The 23511-nt window shown below is 43.1% G+C and overlaps 1 protein-coding gene across 1 annotated transcript in view; it reads left to right on the forward strand.

Moving 5' to 3' along the window:
- The first annotated feature begins 7744 nt into the window (after positions 1-7744).
- Positions 7745-23511, forward strand: part of gpm6ab (glycoprotein M6Ab) — a 33853-nt gene continuing 18086 nt past the window's right edge. Inside the window, exons 1-2 of the mRNA XM_086210465.1 lie at positions 7745-8148; positions 20783-20975. Of these exons, the coding sequence (XP_086066591.1) occupies positions 8112-8148; positions 20783-20975 (230 nt within the window). The 5' untranslated portion in view covers positions 7745-8111. The remainder of the gene's footprint in view (positions 8149-20782; positions 20976-23511) is intronic.

Raw genomic sequence — 23511 nt, forward strand, 5'->3', positions numbered from 1 at the left:
AGCAAATTGTGTCAACTTGTTTCATACCGACCTCACAGAATGTTTGCATGCAGTTCAGGGGGTGACTGTCTGCTAGTGCCGGTCTGCTGTGCTTCAGGATGCTTGTAGACCAGGAGCTGTGGTCTGAGGCCGACTGGCGGTCGGTTCAGGATGGACAAAAACGCTAGAAAGATATTCAAAAATACTGAAGAATAGCTCAATGGGCCCTTGCGTGTCATGCAAACTCGTCAAGTTTAAAGCGTCATTGCTAGTTTCAATTCGGTAGATGAAGTGCCCTCGCCCTTTAACGACTTCATGAACTTCCTCTACGCCTGTGCTGACGGGTGCTTTCGTATGTTAATGAGGCTGGTTAGGCCCAAACATGGTGCAATGCTTTGTTGGAACACCAGAAAAAGTTTGCTCCATCGATGAAGAGGAAGCTGGGCAATGGTCTGTGGTCAGTGGCGTTATGTATGAAGTGATATATAAAGGACACGTCAATCGGATGAGCAGATATGCAGCATTGCAATGTGGTTCTACTGATGCCTGAAAACAAGGGAACATTGGCTGCTACCTCCTCCCAGACCTGCTTCACCTCTGCCTAGACCTGCTTCACCTCCTCCCACTAAAATAGTACCATGCCAGGTCCTGGTGCCACCTTTAAAAGGAACGACACAAGGCTCTCTGAAAGGTTTGACTGATGTCAGTCCCGAAACACACATGAATAATTGGGTGTCTGATGATGGCCTCTTCACACCGTGGTTTGGGCTCTGATGACCTGTCCTCTGCACACACACACACACACACACACACACACACACACACACACACACACCCATCAGTCATTTCCAGAGCATTGTTCCGCTCTGTCATGAGCCGTTTTGTGTCAAAGACCACACATTTCTCACAGCAGTACAAGCATCTCCTCCAAACACTCAATTACAAATTGCTTGCTGGGGCCGACCGTAACGGATCATGCTTCAGAAATACAGTCTCAAGGCCAATACACCAGTCCTGAGGGACCTGAATATTTTGGCATCTGTACTGCATTTGTAAATTCCACAAGTACCTACATTGTCAGGCTCCTTGTGACATGGTGTCACCATGACAGGCCTTTGGACTGTCCACTAGGAACACAACTGCAGGGAACTGTGAAGGGCCATACTGCTGTGCCTCCTTCAGCCTTTTTTATAGAGGAAACCAGGACCTGGAATGGGCTTCAGTGACTCCGTGGTTTTAGCAGCAGCAGCAGCAGCAGCAGCAACAGCAGCAAGAACGTCTTTTTCTGTTGCATTTTCATGTCCTCCCCATGCCCCCCCCCCACCAAAAACATGTGCGGTATGTTAATATTGTCATCTGTGCTCCTGACCAAGACACTGGTCGAATGACCCAGAGTTGGTCAGCTGAACGCCGTCGGCCGCTCACTGCTTCGTAGAGGAGGGCTTAAATGCAGAGGACAAATTTTGTTGTATTTATGTACAGTGACAATAAAGACTTCTTCTTCTTCTTCCACTCCAAAGAAATAAACATTTTTAAATCAAGTCAAGTCAGTTTTATTCGTATGGCGCCAAATCACAACAAAAGTTCTCTCCTAACACTTTCCAAGTAGAGCAGGTCCAGCACCTCACTCCTTCAATAAATCTACACCCAACAATTCTCCATCAGCAAGCACATCCTGCAACAGTGGAGACACAAACCTTCCTTTTAACAGGCAGGAAGGTGGAGCAGATCCAGGATCAGTGGGGCTGGAGAGAGAGCAGGACAGAGACAACGACAGAGAATGGAGGAAGACAGAGAGACAGAAGGAAAGACAGGGACAGAGATAAAGAGGGAGAGAAAGGAGGAGAGGCTGATGGACAGACAGGGACGTGAGCAGGTGGAGCTACGGGTGGCAGCTTGAGCCTCTTCAGGTCTGGAGACTCCTCCAGTAGCACCTGGGATCTAGGATGAGGGGATTCCGAAGGCTCCGGAGAAGAGGATGAGTTAGTGACATGTATGAGTATGATTTATGTATGACACTTAAGGAGGACAGAGAGGAAAGAGAGGAGGAGAGAGAAGCCCAGTGCACCATGGGAGATCCCTCGGCAATCTGAGCCTAAAGCAGCAGATCTAAGGGCCAGCCTAAGCAGCCTTAACTATAAGCTTTATCAACAAGGAAGGTCTTAAGTCTGCTCTTAAAGTAGAGAGGGTGTCTGCATCCCTGACCGAAACTGGGAGACGGTTCCACAGGAGGGGAGCCTGTTAGCTGAAGGCTCTGGCTCCCATTCTACTTTTAGAACTCTAGGAACCAGCAGTAACCCTGCATCCTGGGAGCGAAGGGTTCTAGCTGGATCATAGGGGACTAGGAGCTCTGTCAGGTATGAAGGTGCCTGATTGTTGAGGACTTTGTATGTTAGAAGGAGAATTTTGAATTCTATTCTGAATTTGACAGGGAGCCATGCAGAGAAGCCAGTACAGGAGAGACATGGTCTCTTCTACTAGTTCTAGTCAACACGCGGGCAGCAGCATTCTGGACCAGCTGGAGAGTCTTTAGGGATTTATTAGTCCAGCCTGGTAGGAGGGAGTTGCAGTAATCCAGCCTGGAAGGACAAAAGCATGACGTTTTTCTGCATCTTTTTGAGACAGGATGTGTCTGATCTTGGCGATGTGAAGTAAATGAATGAAAGCAGTCCTAGCAATTTGCTTAATGTGGGAGTTAAAGGACAGATCCTGATCAAAGAACTCCTAGGTTCCTTATGGTAGTGCTGGGGGCCAGGGTGGTGCCATCCTGGGTACCTGTCTCATTAGATAGGGTGTCTCCAAGGTGTTTTGGGCCCAGGACAATAACTTCAGTTTTGTGAGAGTTTAATAAAAGGAAATTGTGGGTCCTCCATGTTTTTATCTTCTTCAGACAGGCCTCCAGTTTAGTCAGCAGATTTGTTCCATGTGGATCATTGATGAGTTCAGCTGTGTGTCTGCATAGCAGTGAACATTAATGGAGTGTTTCCTGATCATGTGACCGAGAGGAAGCAGGTATAGAGTGAAGAGGACTGGTCCAAGCACAGAGCCTTGAGGAACACCATAACTGACTGCAGTGGTTTCAGAGGGGTTATCATTAGTGAGTACCAGCTGAGACGGACCTGGTAAATATGACCTGAACCAGTTTAGTGTGGTTCCTTTAATGCCAATGACATGTTCCAGTCTCTGTAGAAGGATATGGTGGTCAATGGAACTGAAACCTGACTGAAATCCTCCAATCAGCTGTTGCTGTAGAGAAGTCACAGAGTTGTTTAGCAACTGGTTTCTCCAGAACCTTGGAGGGAAAAGGAAGGTTTGATGCTGGTCTGTAGTTGGTAGAACTTCTGGATCCAGGTTTTTTTTTGTTTGTTTGTTTGTTTTTTTGAGAAGGGGTTTAATTACTGCTACTTTAAAGGATTGTGGGACGTAACCAGAAGTCAGACTGTAGAAAGTCCTAAATTCTCACATGCTTGTTCCCTCGTCTCAAGTCTGTGGGATTTTCTTATGGTTTTTTGTTAGTTGCCTGAAATAAGCTGAGATGTTGAAACTGGAATAACATAATAATATTATAATCAATAATAGAACAATATTTTAGTGGTTACACCTATGTACTAAAACACATCAGTAAATACAACACCAGCGAATTTCAAAGCATTTATGTGTCTTAAAAACTGCTGTTGCTAGGAAGTGCTACACCAGATGACATCATCACATCGCTTCAGAAACAGAAAAGGTCATGTACCAGCATCATGGTTGTTTGTCCCATAACATTAGGTTTTTACCTCAAACAATTACATTTACTCTTTAAAATATAAAAAGGGGTTTTCATTTTCTGAAGATGATCTTGCTGAACAAAATGCTTGAAGTAATAATCCCGCTGGTTTTTGAGGAACCCCAGTGGTGCTAACTTCTGGTCTGGCATGGCAGAACACATCATCACTTCAGCACTGGTATGTGTATATATTTGTGTATATTCTGGCAAGTTGAACTTGCAGTTGTTAATTTCAATCAAATGTATTTTTGATATTGTTGTTTCATATTTTAGTGGCCATTCTAGCAATGGGCATGGAAGGCAAGTCTTTGTTTCTGGGGTGCGAGTCTTCTCACTCAGGTGTGCAGAGGACCACAGGAGGGGAGAAGGGGGAAGCAAAGACAGAGAGACAGCTTGCAGTTATGGGAGCAAGGAGCTGCCAACAGAGCTGAGCCTGGCTGCAGAACCACTGGAGGAGCGCTGGAGAGGAGGAGAGCAGTGTGGTTAACCACGGCGGCGGCCCTCCTGCCAGTGAAGTATGTCTTGTTATTGTGACGTGACTTCAGGTTCCGTACTTGACAAAGCCTGCAGAGGAAGACACAGCTATTGACTCCATGACTTGTCTGCTTGGGTCAGTTTCCTCCTTTGTTGTGTTTTACTAATTTGGCTTTGTCATGGTCACCCATTCCTTGTTTGTTTTTTTTCTTTGAGGTGTTTGTTTGATATCTTTTATGGTTGTTTTAAGTATTCTAGTTAAGAAATGGGCAATTAGCACTGTCGCCTCACAGCAAGAAGGTTCCGGGTTCGAGCCCCGGCTGGAGCACGGGGTCTTTCTGTGTGGAGTCTGCATGTTCTCCCTGTGCCTGCATGGCAGAACGCCCGCCAGCAAGAGTAGCAGCTACCGCCAGCCTCAGCAGGCTGCCATCAGCCACTCAGCCTGCCAATTAAAATTGTTTAATGTCTAAAGTTTTCAACTGCTTCTTGTGAGTCTTGTCATGTCCACACACATTGGCTATTATGAAAAGATATGATGAACAATTCACATGAGTAGCCTTAGCAAAGTTAAACATGAGGCCACTTGCTATTGAAACTGACTGCTGTCTTGTTGATGAGTAGCTCGGCATGGCATGATCAGAGCTCAGATTCACCACTGACACCCTCCATTCACACTGGAATCTAATTAATTAGGAGTCATGCCCAATGCCTTGACATGCCCTGATCAGGAGCTCACTGCTTCTAAATGTAGAATTAGCGATCTAGCGTCATAGCATTTAGCAGGTAGGTTTACGGTCTAACAGCAAAACAAACACAGGACAAATACATAAAACTACTTACAGACAACACTCGACATTTGGAAAAGGTAATTAATCACCAATTGACTGAAGTGACTGTCAAAGTGGACCCATAATTCTGCCTGCGGTAAATGACAGTAATTAGCTTGTTACTTCAGCCGACAAACTTCCATCACCAGGTTCGGCAAAACAACCTAAATGAAACCCGCTGACAGCCTGCCTCAAATTTGAAGTAAGCCTTCAACAACTGATACTAACAAACTTTATAATTTAGAAACTCCACCAGTTAATCACTTTGTCAAATCTCAGCAGCTGGCGTGGCAAAGTCAAGCTAGCTAGCAAGTGGGCAACCACTGCAAACCCAACCTAACGACTATATACGATGTAAATTTATGCCAATGCTGACACCTATAAAAGAAAACAGAATTTACAACACAATTGTCCACTCATGCAGGAGATAAACTCGATAATTTGAAAGATGACGATATCTGTTTAACTTACCACTGGAGTTGCTAGATGTGCAGCCACTGGAATCAATGAGTTCCGACGCCACGATACTCGATGTTTGGACCTATTGCCGTCTACATAACCCGTAAGTAGGTCCAAAACTCATCCGCCTTTTTTTTTACAATGGGAGTCTATGGAAGTGTCACCACTCTGTTTTCTCTACCACTCTGGACCATAGAACACCCAAAGAGGTTTGGCTTTACCCTCCTGGTATTTGATTAGACTCTTGATCGTAAAAACAAAAAAAGAGTCTGGACTTAATGTTTAATTGTGTGTTGCTTTAAAAAAAAAAAAAAACTTTTTTGCCCATCGCCTGAATCTGTGACTTGTATAAATCAGAGAGCTCCACATAGAACAGGGTTACAAATAACGAATAGGCACATGGGGCTAAACCCAACCTCCAAATCCCATAAGTACTAAACTTAAACAGCTCTGGTCGTGGCTTCATGTACTCCATTTTCATTAACTTGTCATTGTTTAGCCTGGGTTGGCGGCAGTGGGGTTGCTTAAGGGACTGTTCATATATGTTGCTTACGTTACATTTTTTAAAATACTAGTGGTTCGGTTGTAATGAAGTTTTAATGAGTGTATGCAGTGGATTCGCTGGTGTGTGGTGCAGTAATGGGGTGTAGTAGCCTTGGGAGTCAACAGTGGTGTGATAAATATTGACTTGCGCTCACCCTGTTCAAGGGCGCCATCTGAAAAGAAAGATTAGACTGTCTGAACATGTCTTGTGTGTTCCCGGTTAGCAGTAGTATAATTTTACTTTCATAAAGATGTATCCACACCGGCACATTCTGGTACATCCTCTATATTTGTGCTGTTTATTAATGAAACATAAAATAACGATGGTCCTTTCTTGTCATACGTCTTCATTTTGAAACGGCATTTGATAGTGAAATGAAGTTACGACTCGGCCACTGATGGTCATGAGAGAGCATCGTTAGCTTGCTAGCAGCAATGCATGCTAACATTAGCCCTTCAAAAAGGGAGCACTATCCCAATGCAGTTTTTGATTCCCTGAAAAGGAATTATGGTACATTTCATGTTTAACTGTTGCTGGGACACGAAGACTGGCAGCAGATTAAGAGTTGGTTTTGTGACTTGGGGCTTTTGTCAACAGGGGACCATCATGGGCACAGAGCACCGTTAGCATGCCTGTCAACTTTCCATGCTAAATCGTGCTAACTGTCTGTAACCAGGTGTCATCGATGAAGCTCCGCCACCATTGATAGCCTTTCATGTGCAAATAAAGTGAAGGTTTGCTGCTGGCTCGAGTTCTCCGTAATGATTGATCGTGAGAAGCTGTCAGACGTGAGGTTGTGCGACTGTGGACTGGGGCTAGCGAGAGCGCTTAAGCATTCGCTTGCGGCTGTAACTCATCAGCTGACCTAACCTTTATCTAGAAGAAAACCACCACGGTCCCCATTCTTGCACTAAAGATACTTGAAATATACACAACAGTGGTAATTCTACATCGGCAGTATTCCTTTCCTCTTTTAAGTAAGAGAATATAAATTTTTTGCCGCAGCCAAACTAGAACGAGGGAACAGCTGGGGTGATTCGTCCTGGGGTCAAACAAAGAGAATCAAAGGATATATATAACACATAACAGTGTAAAACACATCAATCCAGTACCCAGACGTCACGACACTTCAGTTCTAAGACTCAAATTAGTTTATCACTGTTTTTATCTAAATCAGTAGTCAACTAATAAATTTGTTCCATTTCTTACTCGCTGGTCATGTCGTGTTAAAGGTCACCCAAAAATAAAAATGGCCAATACAGGATAGAAAATACCCATATAAACATATAGCATCTGACACATGTAGTTAAGGCTGTACATCTCACTATAAATTAAATAAATCCATTTTATTAAACTGCATTCACATATATCAAGTATACAGTACATATACACTCTGTAATGTCATACATATTATGTTCATGAATATAAATCATTAAAATATGAATCTGTATCTATATATTTATTTTTAAACAAACAAATCTAAGGAAAATGGAAACTGTAAAAGCAGCTGAAGTTTAAATCAAATTAAATTTACTTGTGTTAGGATAGGCCAGCGTGTGTGTGTGTGTGTGTGTGTGTGTGTGTGTGTGTGTGTGTGTGTAGCTTTATAAGGTCCCAGTGGTGGATAGTCCTATACTCCTATATTAAAAGACAGGGTTTACGTTGTCTCAGCTCTTTAGCATTTTTGAAGAACTAACGCACGTATTTCCATTGATGATTTTATAAAGTCTAAAAATTCTAGCGTGTGTATAAACAACACCACGATGTAAGCGTTGAATTCAGAATTCTACGCTATTGTGTGCGAGTTAAACAAGTGTTTGTGGAGGTGAAGATAGACGCTCCGATAGGATGCTGGAGAAGCTCTGATTGCACAGTGAGGAGAGAGAGTGTGTTGAAAGCGGGACTTCCCTGAGCCTCCATCATCTGCAGGGTGGGAAAAACACACACACACATACAGCCTCCCACATACACGCACACACACACATTGGTGCCGAGAGCTAGCAAGGGGCTTTAAACGGCTTCACCTGAAACCGAGACAAAGGGACTGTAACCTGCCACAATGGAGGAAAACATGGATGAATCGCAGAGCCAGAAAGGTAAGAGGGCAGCTCATCAGTTTGTGTCTTGCATCAGCTGTGCCATTCTGCCATTGTTCTCTCCATCCATCCCTCTCCATACGATGGGGTCTCTTTGTGTGTGTGTTGTGGGCTGAGTGAAGGAAGACGGCATACGTGTCCTGCAGAACAACAGAGCGTATCTTAGTCCCTTCATGTCATTTCTCAGTCCCTCCACGGAGGTTGCTTCCTTCTTCTTCTCAACAGAAACGGGGGATTTTTTTAATCTGGCCGTCTACACGTTTGCGGCGGATGAAATGAGACTGCAGATGAAACAGCCATAGTTTGGTTGTGTGTTGATGAGTGAATGGACAAATAAGCAGATTGGGGATGAGAGGATATGGCAGACACTGGTGGGTCCGTGTTGTTTTGTTTTGAAGGCTGGATGGACAGATGGATGGACAGATGGATGGATGGGTAGACGGACAGATAGATGGGGAAGGTGGGAGTGGCAGGGGGAGAAAAGCCTGGAATAAAAAAAAAACACACCAAAAATCAGAAGGAGGGGGATAAGTGGAGCGGTGATTGATGCCTCCATTGGGATTTTCTTTGTTAGCCTCCATTGTTGGTGCTTCACGCTTGTCTGAACGCCTTTTCCTCTCCGCGCTCCCCTCGCGCTCTGCATGTCTCCCTTTTTTTTCTGCTGTCTGTGTCACTCTCCCCTGCCTTTCCCTCCATTTTCTCTCTATTCGCCAGCCCTCTCTCCGTTCCCCTCTTCCTCACTATTTCTGCCCGTGCGTTCGTGTTAAACGGGATTTTCTGCCTCCATCAGTTTGTCTCTCTGCCTCTGCAGGTCTCTTGTTTCCACTCTCTACCTTTTTTCTGTCTCTCTCTCTCCCTCTCTTTCACTTCTCTCCCTCTCTCCTTTCCGTCGTTTTATTATTTTTCTTCATCCATTTTGTTTCATTTTTTTAACCCTATTTCAAAGGCACATCTTACATAAAACATTCTCTCTTCCAAGCTCTGCCTGAATTTTAAACATGACGTATTCCTTCTTTTTTCATAAATTATTTTTGTTGTTGTCGACTGTAAGAATGGGCGTGTCCATTTTCCTTTTCGGTACCTTTGGCTTGAGAACACACAGAACCGCCGCTGCTGCTCACACAGACTCACAAAGAAAGAATGTCTGAGGTGGATGTGAATCACAGCGTTGAGTTATTTTAATTTATCTGAGAATTAACATTCACGAAGTCTGTATCTATGGAAACACCGTTATAGAATTGTCTTCATGGTGTGATAGGTGGATTCATGTGTTTTTTTCTTGAAGGAACCTGTTTTGGCCAATCAGGAAGCTGGATGAGGAGACATGAGGTTACTAGCAAACATGATTTTTCATTACAGACACTTTTTTCCTTTTTTTTTTTTTTTTTGGAGCTATCACCCCCACTCCTTCTGCTCTTCTCTTCAGCTACTTCTCATCATGTTGTTCTTTCCTCCTTCGCTGCTTTATTTTTATATCCTCCTTTAGTGTAGCTGTCACTGGGCTTCCAGCTCCCGCTCCCTCTAGTCCATAAAAATGGATGCACACTGCTGGGAAACTACATGCATGATGGGTGTGTGCAGGGCAGAGAAAACCAGTGATGCTCCTCCAGACGCGGCAGCAGTGAACTGGTTCTGTACGGGCCTGATGGATGGACCTCGTTCTGAAAGAACGCCTTGCCTTTTTTCCACAGATAGACAGGATATTTAGTGCTGCGGTCCACACTTTTCTATTCGCAAAATCAATTCTGGGATATTTGATATTGTACATGAAAGATACGCTGAATAAATCCAGACACAAATGCCACCATAAGCAGCCTGGCTTCTGTTTTCCTTCTTCATCCCCAGACAATCATGACAATAATCACACACGCGTGATCCTGCAGTACGTCGCGCTGCTTCTTGACTGCTTGGGTTTTTCTGAGTCTGCTTTGACCCGCGTGGAATTTAGTGATTCTTAAACTTATCTGGTCGCCATGACCACCAGTTCCAATACAGAGATTTCTTGATTCAAGTGCCAGTTTTGCAATTTTTTAGAATTGTTATTGTATTAAATCACTTTTACCATGAATAAAAACTTCATACAAAGGTCATAACGGAACAATTGTCATTAATCGGCTAACTAAAGCACGTTTTACAACAAATTCTAACCAACTACTTTGTTAAACTCAATGCTTTTTAGCGTTTGATGCATCTGTCAATCAAACCTTTTGATAAAGCGACATACAAACAGTTTCTGATGTTCAATGGGTCTCTGTCGATACTTTAACACAACAAAAGCCACCAAATCTTACCAGACGTAGACCTCAACAGTCTCGGTAACGAGATCCATAACGACGTGGCAGTAGAAGCTTTTTACCTCCTGCCAAAACGTGTCTCTGTCCGTCTCTGTGCTGTCCCGGGCTCAAAGCCAGTTGTATGAATTCAGTCTTTGCTAAATTATAAAATAAGAGATCGGAGTGCGTCATCGTTTTGTGTTGTACCACCTGGTGTCAGCAGAGGGCGCTGCTGCTCGGCAATGCGACATCATGTTGCTTTAAAGCGATTGAGTTTTCGTCAGATTTTTAACGTTTCCAGACTTGACGGATTTATTTTTCTGGCATTATAATACATATCACGCACACACACACACACACACACACACTCATCCCTCTACGTTGTCTTTGATGACGTTGATACCGACGTCATGTTTTTCATGCGTCCACCAATCCCAGAGGAGATTTCTGAGCGGTGGTAAGCATGCTGCACGCTCATTGGCTCGCCGACTCCGCTGAGATGAACTCACGAGGTGCTGGGCTTTGAACAGGACCTTCTCCTCCATCCTGACGCCGGTACGAGCACAACCCAAAAAAGTTTCCCACTTGTGATATGATTGGCAGCATCATTAGCACTGGCTCCAGTAACACACCTCTGACTTACCCACAAGCCTCATGAAGGCTTCATGTGGTGTAAGATGTGTGATGCATCTGGGAGAGAAACACTGGGGGGGGGGGGGGCTCACCGGTCTTGTGACCCAGACCCAGCCATCAGACCAGGGGTATAACTCTGAAGGGTTTTGTCTAAATTCAGGTCATTTTTCAGGTATCGATATGAGACCGGCTTCAAATCTGTGCTGTTTTTCTCTCCACGAATGCGTGTATGAATTCACGATGGCGTGAATTGTGTCTTGAGTCATTATCCGTTATGAGCGTGAGTTCTGAGAAGGTCAGAAACACTCGTGACATCATGAGATGCCAGAGCTGCAGCGTTGACCTGTAGAAGGTAAATAATGACGAACTGATGTTTGATTTTACTGTGAAAATCTCTCTCTGTATTTTGAGATTATTTGGGTCCGACGCTGCACGTGCATGGAGGTTTATCATCAGCTAAATAACTAAAGGACGTCACCTTTAATCAGAGTTGTTAACTGGGACAAGAACACGAGGGGATTGGGAGGGCCGGGTGGCAGGAAAACTGATTAGTGGGCAAAGCTTCATATCGCCACATGACAATGAGACCAAATCCAGAACACACCAAGAAGCTGATAAACAAACAGCAGCGTAGGCGCCTGCTGAGGTCGGAGCGAGTTTGATCCGCTCCTGCATTTGATCTCTTTCCTGCAGTTTGTCAGGTTTGAGTCGGTGGTTCTTTCAAGACACATTTCATCAGGTACAAGTTACACACTTCCCTTGTTCTTGTTCAACGCAGGGATTTCTGTCCTGGAAACATCTGCGTGATGCCGGGTGTTTCCATTGAAAAAGCCTTAATGAAGCGGCTGGAGACCGACTTGCTGAAGACATTCATTTTAAGGCACATTTTCCCAGAAAGGCTTGATGCTTTTTTAGATTAAATTACCGTTTATTTGGAAAAGACTGGTGATCTTTTCTAAACTCGCAGAGAAAGAAGTAATTTTCTTAACTATTCAATGTTGTGTAATTAACGTCCGGTTAAATCGATAAAGTGTAGAGAGACTGATCCGACTGGAGCAGGGGCTTGTGCATGCGTCTCATATCCATTTCATTATTATGACCACTAATAGAAAGCAACTTAATGGAGAGAAGAAGAAGTCAATACAAATCGAGTTTGCGGACTGACAGAGGGCGAGCAGGAGGAAGGCAGGGGAGGAGGGGTGAGGCAGGGGAGGAGCACGCACTGGAGGGGGAAAAAAGCAGAGGAGGAAGATAAACGAGTGGCGGGCTCCTCGTTCTTTACTCTGATGGTAATTTCATTACGCTCCACTGACACCTGGAATCAAAATGGACTTTGCGCTGCCTGTGGGTGTTGGTGGAGGAGGTTGGCCTGAACCCTGGCTCCCTCTCTGGGCTGTGTATCAACAGTTTCTAGGCAGAACAAAAACTACTACACCGCTTTACTCTTAATATGTTGGAAGGTTGCAGTACAAGGGAGAGAAAAACCCATGTTTCTGCTGATTCCCTCCACCAAGGAGCCAGAGTGATCAGTGCTGCTGTTGCTGTGCTAGCAGGATAACACTTGAATTTGATGAAATTAGGAGTGTCCAACCTATAGGTTGAGTCCTAAGGGAGATCTGAACGCTCAGCGGAGGTCTGCAGGGCAATCAAGCTTTGTCTGGGTCGCCATAGATAATTTACCCAAAAAAGAAGTAGAGTCGGAGGAAGGTTTTCCTTTTTCCAGGACATTATCTCGTCGTTTTGTGGCTTCCAAATGAGTGATTGGTGTGATCGGACATCCTTTGCCATCAGGACTCGGCTCAGGTGCTGTCAGAGCGCCGTTAGCGTCGGTGCTCGTATCGGGACGTGAGATTGTTCCCCGTAAATACAGAGCAGACAAGAATGTTAATCCGGGTGAGGAGCTGTGCTGACCGCGCTGCTGGGTGTGATGCAATTTTTAAGATGCTGAGTCCTCATTAAATTTTCATGAATGCACAGAGGAACTCCAAAATTACACAAACATCATATTGCAATTTTACAGCTTAAGCAGCTGTGGATGTTGCTTTTAAATATCAAATATGATTCAGTCCCACTGTGAATATTTCATGTACTTGGAAGGACACCTCGCATTAATCAAGGATTCTGTAAATGTGCCAGCTGGCTGCCACGAGGAGGGACACAGGAGACGTAAATACAATGTTGATCTTATTTACGTCAAATAATCAGTCATTCAGCCTTCAAGATGTTTGACGGCAGCCTTCAGACACCCACAGAATCAGAGGCAGAAACGTTTGTGTTTGGGGCTTCAAGCCTGGGGTCAGAAAATCCTCCTTTATGTCAGTCAGGTCGGCGTGGCAGCTGACAGGAAGTCCCAGCAGCGTCTCCAGTTTTCACAGTCGGTGGAGTGACTCCAAGGATGACATCATCACTACAGTCCCTGATCTGGATCCGCGGGAGGGGGCGGGGCCAGTTCTCCACCTACACAGAGAAGCATCTATTATATTTCATTGTTATAGTACAACATAAATCAATTAGTTGTTAATATGTTCTGAAAGAGCTGCAGAGAGTATTTTATTAGTTTTTAAAAGTTTTAAGTGCTCATCTCTGAATTTTTATCATTCATGAGTAGGATGAATCAGTAAAGAGGTCGAAAAGATAAAACCAACCAGAATATTTGAATTTTTCTCTTTCCTACTGTTTATTAATATCCGGCACCGCTGGGAGGTCTTACACACCTTCCACGCTCTCTGGCCGCAGTGTTTCAAGTGATGCAGTTTCTACTTCCGAGCTGTCAGGCAGCTGCTTGTTTCCGCTCATTCCAGCACAGAATACTTGTTTATTTTATGAATCACTTTTTGAAAACCTTGTTGAGTTTTGAGAGAAGCCGAGTCAAAGAACTTACAGACTGATCCGTGATAAAACCAATAGGTTCCGTTGAGAAAGGGATTCACATGGGATTCTCTGATCAGATGTTTTTATTGTATTTTTCCTTTTACAAACAAACAAAAAAAAAATGTGTACCGATGACACGCGTGTAGTTGGTTCACAGACATTCGCGATATCGACCGATAACTTCCCTCATAGACCTAAAAGATGTTTTTAGAACAAAATGCACAGCAGTTTGTTGAAACAGTCAGAAAATTGACCACTATGTAAAAAATAATAATGTTTTAAGATGAGTTCCTGTGGTTGAGTTCCAGTTCAAAGGCGTCATTTGCGTTCGTTTGGGGAGCTCAAGGACCCCCTAGTGGCTGTAGGACAGAATGCATGTTAGGATATAAATACCTGTGACATAAAATCTTAATAATGGTCTACCTGTGTGTCGCCTGCATGGGCGCTCTGGCTCTCATAAACAGGACAGACAGAAAAGAACCCACTTCTTGGTGGTGAGATCTTCGCTGGGTTCCGTGGCCTGGCTGTCGTCACTGCTCTGGCTGTTCAAGGCCAGGGTCAGGTGACCTCCCTCTGCCTTTGTTGCATACGACGAAGGCAGAAGTGGGATGACTTGCCGTGAGGTCATCAAAGGCGTCTACCTAGTGTGAGCCGTATGAAGGACCCTAGAGGTGGCGTGTGGGGGACCTGGGCTGGAGGAGCGTGAGGTGCAGGGGAATGAAGGGAGCTGTAGTATGGAGGAGCAGCTTCACCACAGCTAAATATGCATCCAGGCTGCCCTGCCAGTGAGCCTGGCTCTGGGTTCTGGCTCTCAGTGAGCATGTTTGGCACCCTGTGGTACCAGGCCCAAGACCAGGGTGGTGACCAGAGGCCCTCTCTGCCTTCCCTACGCAGTGTCATGTGAGTTATTTGTGTACTTCCTGTCCTCAGAGCAGCAGGTTGTCTCCAAAACTCTGGTGCCTTGTTCTCAGGACAGCGTCCAGGGGAGGGGCAGCACCACGGACGCCTTTTTGATGTGTCGTCCTGCAGCGATCACGACAGACACGAACAAGCCAAACGCCGGCTTCGGCAGCCTCCTCGTCAGAGACGACTGATTCGACTCAAAGAGCAAAACAAGGCCCTTGAAGCCTTCAAGCTAACTTTATTGATAACATCATCAGCCGGAAGGATCTGCAGGCGCTCTCAGTCAGGTCCTTTCGGAGTTGTGAGCTTTAGCTTTACATTGCATGCGACTTGTAAATTGTTAGTTCGATTAAAACTGCAACATTTGTGATGTCCAGCTTTGCAGGATTGAGGCTGTTTCAAATTCTGCAAGCAGGCTGCCTCCCAACAGCAGATTTGTCACGGAACATACAGATATCCTCCTTTTAGAGAAGTTGATGCGCTGGGTGTGTTCTACCACTGGCTGCTGTGCTGCTGGAGCAGACACCCACCAATACTGGCTGTTTGAAACCGAGACTGAATTGACCATATTATGCTTGACTTTGCTCTGTCAGTGTGTGTGTGTGTGTGTGTGTGTGTGTGTGTGTGTGTGTGTGTGTGTGTGTGTGGCTGCAAGTCAGCTAATCCCTTCTTTGACTGACTGACAAACAGGAGGCTTCTAGGATTCTTACATCACACGAGTCTGTTCATTGGCAGAAAACGGTGTCATAAATGTTTGAAAGGCAGTGAGACTTTGACTTTGTAATCAATGCCCTTTCGTCACTATCAAAAGTGCACGGGCAGCACACGTATGTGGGATAGCAGGAGTATCGATCTGCTCCTCCCAGACAGAGCTGAGCGTGTGTTCATGGAGTCGGCCCCTGAGCCCTGATCCTGGGCTCCGGGAGGCGTTCTCTGCTGTCAGGTGCACTTACACAGCCTATATAGAACATGAACTCCTCATTAACACGGTTGCTGAAGTCATATAAAACTTTTTTTTTTATTGTGGTTTCTAATGCAACTTGTCATGTCACATCTATAAGGGGGTTTGTGATTAATGCCGCTTTTTCTGCCTGGTTAAGATGGTGAAGAAGAAATCTATAGCAGGGATTGGTTGTGGCCAGTATATCTGTCCCAGAGCTGCATGTCAAACACACAGCTCAGCCTCAGCAACGGACAAAGAGATGGGGAGAGAGGTGGAGAGAGGGATGGAGAAAGGGGTGGAGAGGCAGGCGGCGAGGAGGGATTTATGGATGAACAGACAATTTGATTGACATCTAAGAGAATCATTTCAGGAGGCCATGCCAGCAGAGGCTGCCACCATTATCTGTGTGTGCGCGCGCGCGCGTGTGTGTGTGTGTGTGTAATACCGAGCGTAAATCTGTTTAATCTCTTTGGTGTGAAAATGAAAGTCCCCGTGAGGTTAATCATTACATTTAAAGGATTAAATTTGTTTTCAGTTTGAAGCAAGGCTGAGTTGTTGTGGTTAAAGTTAAGATTTTCAAGTTATTTTTCCAAGGCTTGTTGGAAACGTGTGTGTGTGTGTGTGTGTGTGTGTGTGTGTGTGTGTGTGTGTGTGTGTGTGTGTGTGTGTGTGTGTGTGTGTGTGTGTGAGATGTAAATTGCTCCTTACAAAGTCAACAGTGACAGACAACATCAGGCGGCATCTTGCTGGGACCAGTTCACAGGACTGGTTGGTAAACTGTTCACCGTCTGACTGTCCTGCTCTGCAGCTTCTGGGCAGGAACACTCACCTGGGCTCTCGCTGCCTATTTCACACCCTTACATGTCTGGTAGCATTTAAAACACGGCACTGATATGTTAGCAAGGTGAAAGACTATCAAACTCTGTGGAGACGATGTTCAGAGCTCAGGTTGGATCAAATACTTTAATGTGTACCACAGTCAAATCCTCAGTATTCCACCATATCAAGTCCTGCTTCTCAAGGGTTCTTTCAGGTTCTCACATTATACTTGAATGTGCTGGATACTGAGCAAGGGCCCGTGTTTAAAATCTATGAGATGTCAAAATCCAGTTATTATTGTTGTTAATATTTATAAACTCTGCACATATCACTCTATAATTCATACAAATGTGACAAAATACGAAGCTCCAGCAAAGTCACTAAAAACTGCAGATTGTAATCCCTCTGATGGAAGGTTTTTTGCTTGGCCTTCGGTTTATTCTGCCTTTATTTCCATTTAAAATCGACCACTTCTAAACAAAGAGAACGCCCTCATGTATATGACAGCCGTTTGTGCTCTGCCTGCCCCAGTTTTTACCAGGTCACTGGGTCTTTCCTGCGTTTAAAGCCCAAATATGGAAATATGATGAGGATTATAACATGGCTGAAATACAGAACACACACTCACTCACACACACACACACACACACACAGACACGCACGCATACACACACACAACTGCACAGTCATACATAGATATTTGTAGATATGGGAATATTCAGTGCAAAACACAGAGATGCTGCATAAAGAAACACCCTCATAAGACATTTATGTCACAGCGTCACACTCCTCCTCCATCTGTCCCTCAAATGTTGACTCAATCACGTCCCCGTATGAGAGATAACGCTTCCGTGGGCATGAACTGATCCACACGTGGATGCACAGAACCACATTCTGCGTGTAGCTCAGCTATGAGGAACATTTCATTAAATGGAGTCAGTCGGTGTAAAATGGTACCTTCCTACAGGGCTCAGCAGCCATTTTTGTTCCCCCGTCAGCAGCCCACATTCAGTCCTGAACCACGCAGCAACCACTCATTGATCATTTCCACACACGGAGATGCTGAGCAGCACCACGACATGCATTGTGTCTGTGTGTGGAGATGCGCGTTAGTGTGGCTGTAACGCTTGCAGAGCCGCGCTGTTGCCATGACAACGCTACAGGCAAAGTGGGTCAGCACCATGCCACACCCCTGTTGGCATGGCAACTGGGCTGGTCAATTAAACCTGAGCAGCACGATGACTCACACACGCGCACGCATGCACACACACACGCGCACGCACACACACAAAAAACACAAAAAACATACAAACCTCTTTCCCAGGCATAAAGGAGGAAAGCTTAATGTATGGATATGCAATGTGGGCGTGTGTATGTGTATCTGTGTGTGTGTGTGTGTGTGTGTGTGTGTGTGTGTGTGTGTGTGTGTGTGTGCGTGTGGGCGTGTATGTGTGTGCGTGTGTGTGTGTGTATGTGTGTCTGTGTTTTCCTGCTGAATATTGAATTGGTTTTTGTCTTTGTCTTGCTGGATTGGTGTTCCATTAACTTCTGTGTATCTGGAAGACAGAGAGAGAGAGAGAGAGAGAGTGTGTGTGTGTGTGTGTGTGTGATAGTAGATAATAGCTTGGTGGAACTGAGGTGGAATGAGCAAGACACCTATGTCACAACTGGCTATTATTGGCTGAGACAAAGGTTCTGGGAGGATCAAAGCTTGATGGACAAGGGAATCATGACATCACAACCTTCAGACGGCAACCTTGACAAAAATGGGTGGATCCTTTCTCTCTAAAAGGGATGTCTTAATGAACTGCAAGTCAGATGGAGACCTGCAGATCAACGGCCGCATCCACAGGATGGACCCCGGTGACCCGACCCGGCCCTCACATGCATCCCATTCATTTATTTCCTTACCAAGCAGAATTCACAGTGGATCTCATAAATGGATGAACGACACATTTGTTTACTTTTCTGCGCTGTACCACAGACACAAAGAAGTTCATGCTTGTTAACAGGGTTCAGAGCTGGGCCACACACACACACACATGTTCTTTATGTGTGTGTGTGTGTGTGTGTGTGTGTGTGTGTGTGTGGTCTTGTACTTGCTACATATTGAGGACAAGAATACTGTACGTATTTAACCAACAGAGTGAGGACATTTTCTGAAAGTGAGGACATTTTCGCCAATCCTCACATCTTCAAGAGCCGTTGGAAGGTCAAGACTTGGTTTTAGGGTCGAGGTTAGAATCAGCTTCAGGTTAGGTATAGGGTCAAGGTTGTGGTCAGGGAGTCAGTGGAGATCGTGAGGGTTAGGATGAGGAGCTAGGGAATGAATTAAGTCAATGAACGTCCTCACAAAGATGTAAGCACAAGGATGTGCGTGTGTGTGTGTGTGTGTGTGTGTGTGTGTGTGTGTGTGTGTGTGTGTGTGTGTGTGTGTGTGTGTGTGTGTGTGTGTGTGTGAAACACGCTCAGACAGAAGTGAAGTGACACCGGTGAATTCAAACCCAGAACCTTCTTCAAGTTCAAGTATTCAGGCGAACTCAAACTCACAAACAGAAGCACTGGCTGTCAACTAGTCTCAAATACGAAATGATACATCTGGAACATCTGGAAACAGCCTGACTTTTCTATTGTATGAACACATAAATGACAGCACACTTACAGTTTATCAGTTTCTCATGGGTTTTTAACACACCAAGGCAGTAAACCAGCTGGTTGGGAGTGTTCAGGTTGGACAAATATGCGGATTTATGAGTTATTCAGATATTCCTGAAACGACATATCTTTCCGCTGTGACTCTGGCCTTTCTTCACCGGTTGCCATCCCAACAACCAGCAAGGCTTGAATTATTCTGTCACTTTCAACCACAGCACAGTTGATTCATGTGGCAGGAAGGAAAGTCAACAACAGAGCAACTGGATCAGAGCAGCAGGAGGCCAGACAACAGGTCCAGGACACCAGCAGGGGCACCTGGGATGTTAGCGCACAGTGCGTAGCAACGTAAGCTAGTGTTCTTTTAATGTTTCAAGGGGGAATATATATATATATATATATATATATATATAAGTGGAGAAATGCTGCTACTGAATACACTTTCACTTTTGTGCGGTGTTGTTTCTTCCAGTTGCTCGCTGTGATATTTATTAGTACGAGGCAGCACAAAGGTGCCACTGTGTTCTTTTACCGACATTCTGCAGCCCTGCTAGAGGTCCACTTAGAAGACAGACCCCATGTCGCTGTAACACCTCTCCACAACCTTGTCGCCAGAAAAAAAGACTTTAATCTGTCTTTCCCTGCTGTGAGGAACATGAGAGGCCTCATCTTTGAAGCCTCCTCTCTTATCAAAGGGAAATCACACGATGAGAGCAGAAGGTAAATCCAGTTCCTGCTCTTTATAGTCCCACGCTCACCTCTCAGGCTCTTGTAGGGTTTCCCTGTTTTAACCTTCTCCTCGTTGGTAAAATCAGCCCCTTTTGGCAGCCTAATGCCTGATTTAGGGTCCACAAGACTCATATTTTGATCTGAGATGTCCACAAGCTCATTGGCCACCTTGTTGTTCATTATTTGGTTCACATTTTCCAACTGGCCGGCGCCACGGCTCCAAGTGTTTCCTGAATGGGTCACAGAAAATAACTGCTAATAACTTGAAAATATCAGCTGAACAGGTGACAACATTGAGTTTGCAGCTTGTTTCCTGTGTCCCGAGAGGCTTGACACCAATGACAAGTGTTTGACTGCATGTAAAACGATGGATGCACGGATGTGTGTCTTCTAAAAAAGGAAATTATATTAGATATCCGTAAATCATGAGTCAGGAACTTGTTAGTAAACTCCTAACGAATAAAAACACTCAGCAAACACACACTCGGGGTGATGCATCACAACAGTTTGGCTTCTCTCATCTTGGCTGCCGATTGGTATGGATTGGGCCTGGTGATTGACAGGTGGCCTGTCCAGGGTGAGCGATGCTTGCCACCCGTTTCCACCGGGACAAACAGACGGTTCAGAAAGGCTTCATTCATTTGTTCGATGGATCTTGAAATCTGAGGAAACTTTGAGACGTCTGCTGCATCTATAGATTGACATGCGAGACTTTCTGTGCTAGAGTGTGTGTGTGTGTGTGTGTGTGTGTGTGTGTGTGTGTGTGTGTTGGAACCGGCTGTATTACATCTCTGTCTCTGTGTGTGTCCAGGTTGTAAGGAGTGCTGTGAACGATGCGTGGGCAGTCTGCCCTGGGCCTCTCTCATCGCCACCATCCTCCTCTACATGGGCGTGGCCTTGTTCTGTGGGTGTGGTCACGAGGCTTTGAGTGGCACTGTCACCATCCTCCAGAACTATTTTGAAGTAATCCGAGCCCCTGGAGAAACGCTGGATGTCTTCACCATGTAAGTTACTGTGGTACTTTTACAACAATAAGCTGTTGCAAAGCTGTATTGTCATGTTCTAGCAGACTAAGCACCAGGTCACTGATGACCTAAAGTACTGATATTACCTCTATAACGTAATAATAACGTACTGATATTACCTCTATCGTGTAATATTATTGTACTATTACCTCTATAACGTAATAATAACGTACTGATATTACCTCTATTGTGTAATATTATTGTACTGATATTACCTCTATAGTATAATAGTACTGAACTGATAATACCTCTATAGTATAATATTATTGTACTGATATTACCTCTATAATGTAATAATAACGTACTAATATTACCTCGATAGTGTAATATTATTGTCCTGATATTACATCTATAGTATAATAGTATTGTACTGATAATACCTCTATAGTATTATATTATTGTACTGATATTATTGCTATAATGTAATAATAACGTACTAATATTACCTCGATAGTGTAATATGATTGTACTTATATTACCTCTAAGGTGTAATATTATTGTACTGATATTTCCTCTATAACGTAATATTAAAGTACTGATATTAACTCTATCGTGTAATATTATTGTACTGATATTACCTCTATAGTATAACATTATTGTACTGATATTACCTCTATCTTGTAATATTATTGTACTGATATTACCTCTATAGTATAACATTATTGGACTGATATTACCTCTATCGTGTAATATTATTGTACTGATATTACCTCTATAGTATAACATTATTGGACTGATATTACTTCTATAATGTAATAATAACGTACTAATATTACCTCGATAGTGTAATATGATTGTACTTATATTACCTCTAAGGTGTAATATTATTGTACTGATATTTCCTCTATAACGTAATATTAAAGTACTGATATTAACTCCATCGTGTAATATTATTGTACTGATATTACCTCTATAGTATAACATTATTGTACTGATATTACCTCTATCTTGTAATATTATTGTACTGATATTACCTCTATAGTATAACATTATTGTACTGATATTACCTCTATAGTATAACATTATTGGACTGATATTACTTCTATAATGTAATAATAACGTACTAATATTACCTCGATAGTGTCATATTATTGAACTGATATTACCTCTATAACGAAATAATAACCTTCTGGTATTACCTCTATAATGTACTGATATTACCTCTATAATGTACTGGTACTACCTCTATAATGCACTGGTACTACCACTATAATGTACTGATATTACCTCTATAACGTAAAAATAACTTACTGATATTACATCTATGATGTAATAATAACGTACTGATATTACCTCTATAACGTAATAATTACCTACTGGTATTACCTCTATAATGTACTGAATTTACCTCTATAACGTAAAAATAACGTACTGATATTACATCTATAATGTAATAATAACGTACTGATATTACCTCTATAACGTAAAAATAACGTACTGATATTACATCTATAATGTAATAATAACGTACTTATATTACCTCAATAGTGTAATATTATTGTACTGATCTTATTTCTATAACGTAATAATAATGTACTGGTATTACCTCTATAATGTACTGATCTTACTTCTATAACGTAATACTAATGTACTGGTATTACCTCTATAACGTAAAAATAACATACTGATATTACATCTATAATGTAATAATAACGTACTCATATTACCTCGATAGTGTAATATTATTGTACTGATCTTACATCTTTAACGTAATAATAATGTACTGGTATTACCTCTATAATGTATTGATATTACCTCTATAATGTACTGATATTACCTCTATAATGTCCTGATATTACCTCTAGAACGTAATAATAATGTACTGGTATTACATCTATAATGTACTGGTATTACCTCTATAATGAACTGATATTACCTCTATAACGTAATCATAACGTACTGGTATTTCCTCGATAACGACATAATCACCTACTGATATTACCTCCTTAATGACATAATAACCTGCCGATATTACCTCTATAATGTAATAATAACGTACTGATATTACCTCTATAATGTAATAATAATGTACTGATATTACCTCTATAATGTAATAATAATGTACTGATATTACCTCTGTAACGTAATAATAATGTACTGATATTACCTCTATAGTGTATTAATAACGTACTGATATTACCTCTATAGTGTAATATTATTGTACTGATATTACCTCTATAGTGTAATAATAACGTACTGATATTACCTCTATAGTGTAATATTATTGTACTGATATTACCTCTATAGTGTAATATTATTGTACTGATATCACCTCTATAGTGTAATGATAACGTACTGATATTACCTCTGTAGTGTAATAGTAACGTACTGAAATAACCTCTATAGTATAATATTATTGTACTGATATTACCTCTACAACGAAATAATAACGTACTGATATTACCTCTATAACGTATTAATAATGTACTGACATTACCTCTATAACGTAATAATAAGGTACTGACATTGCCTCTATAACGTAATATAATGTACTGATATTACCTCTATAATGTAA

Source organism: Aulostomus chinensis, chromosome 8 (assembly GCF_037954235.1).
Source record: "Aulostomus chinensis isolate RoL2024-O1b breed Wild chromosome 8, RoL_Achi_v1.0, whole genome shotgun sequence".
NCBI lineage: Eukaryota > Metazoa > Chordata > Actinopteri > Syngnathiformes > Aulostomidae > Aulostomus > Aulostomus chinensis.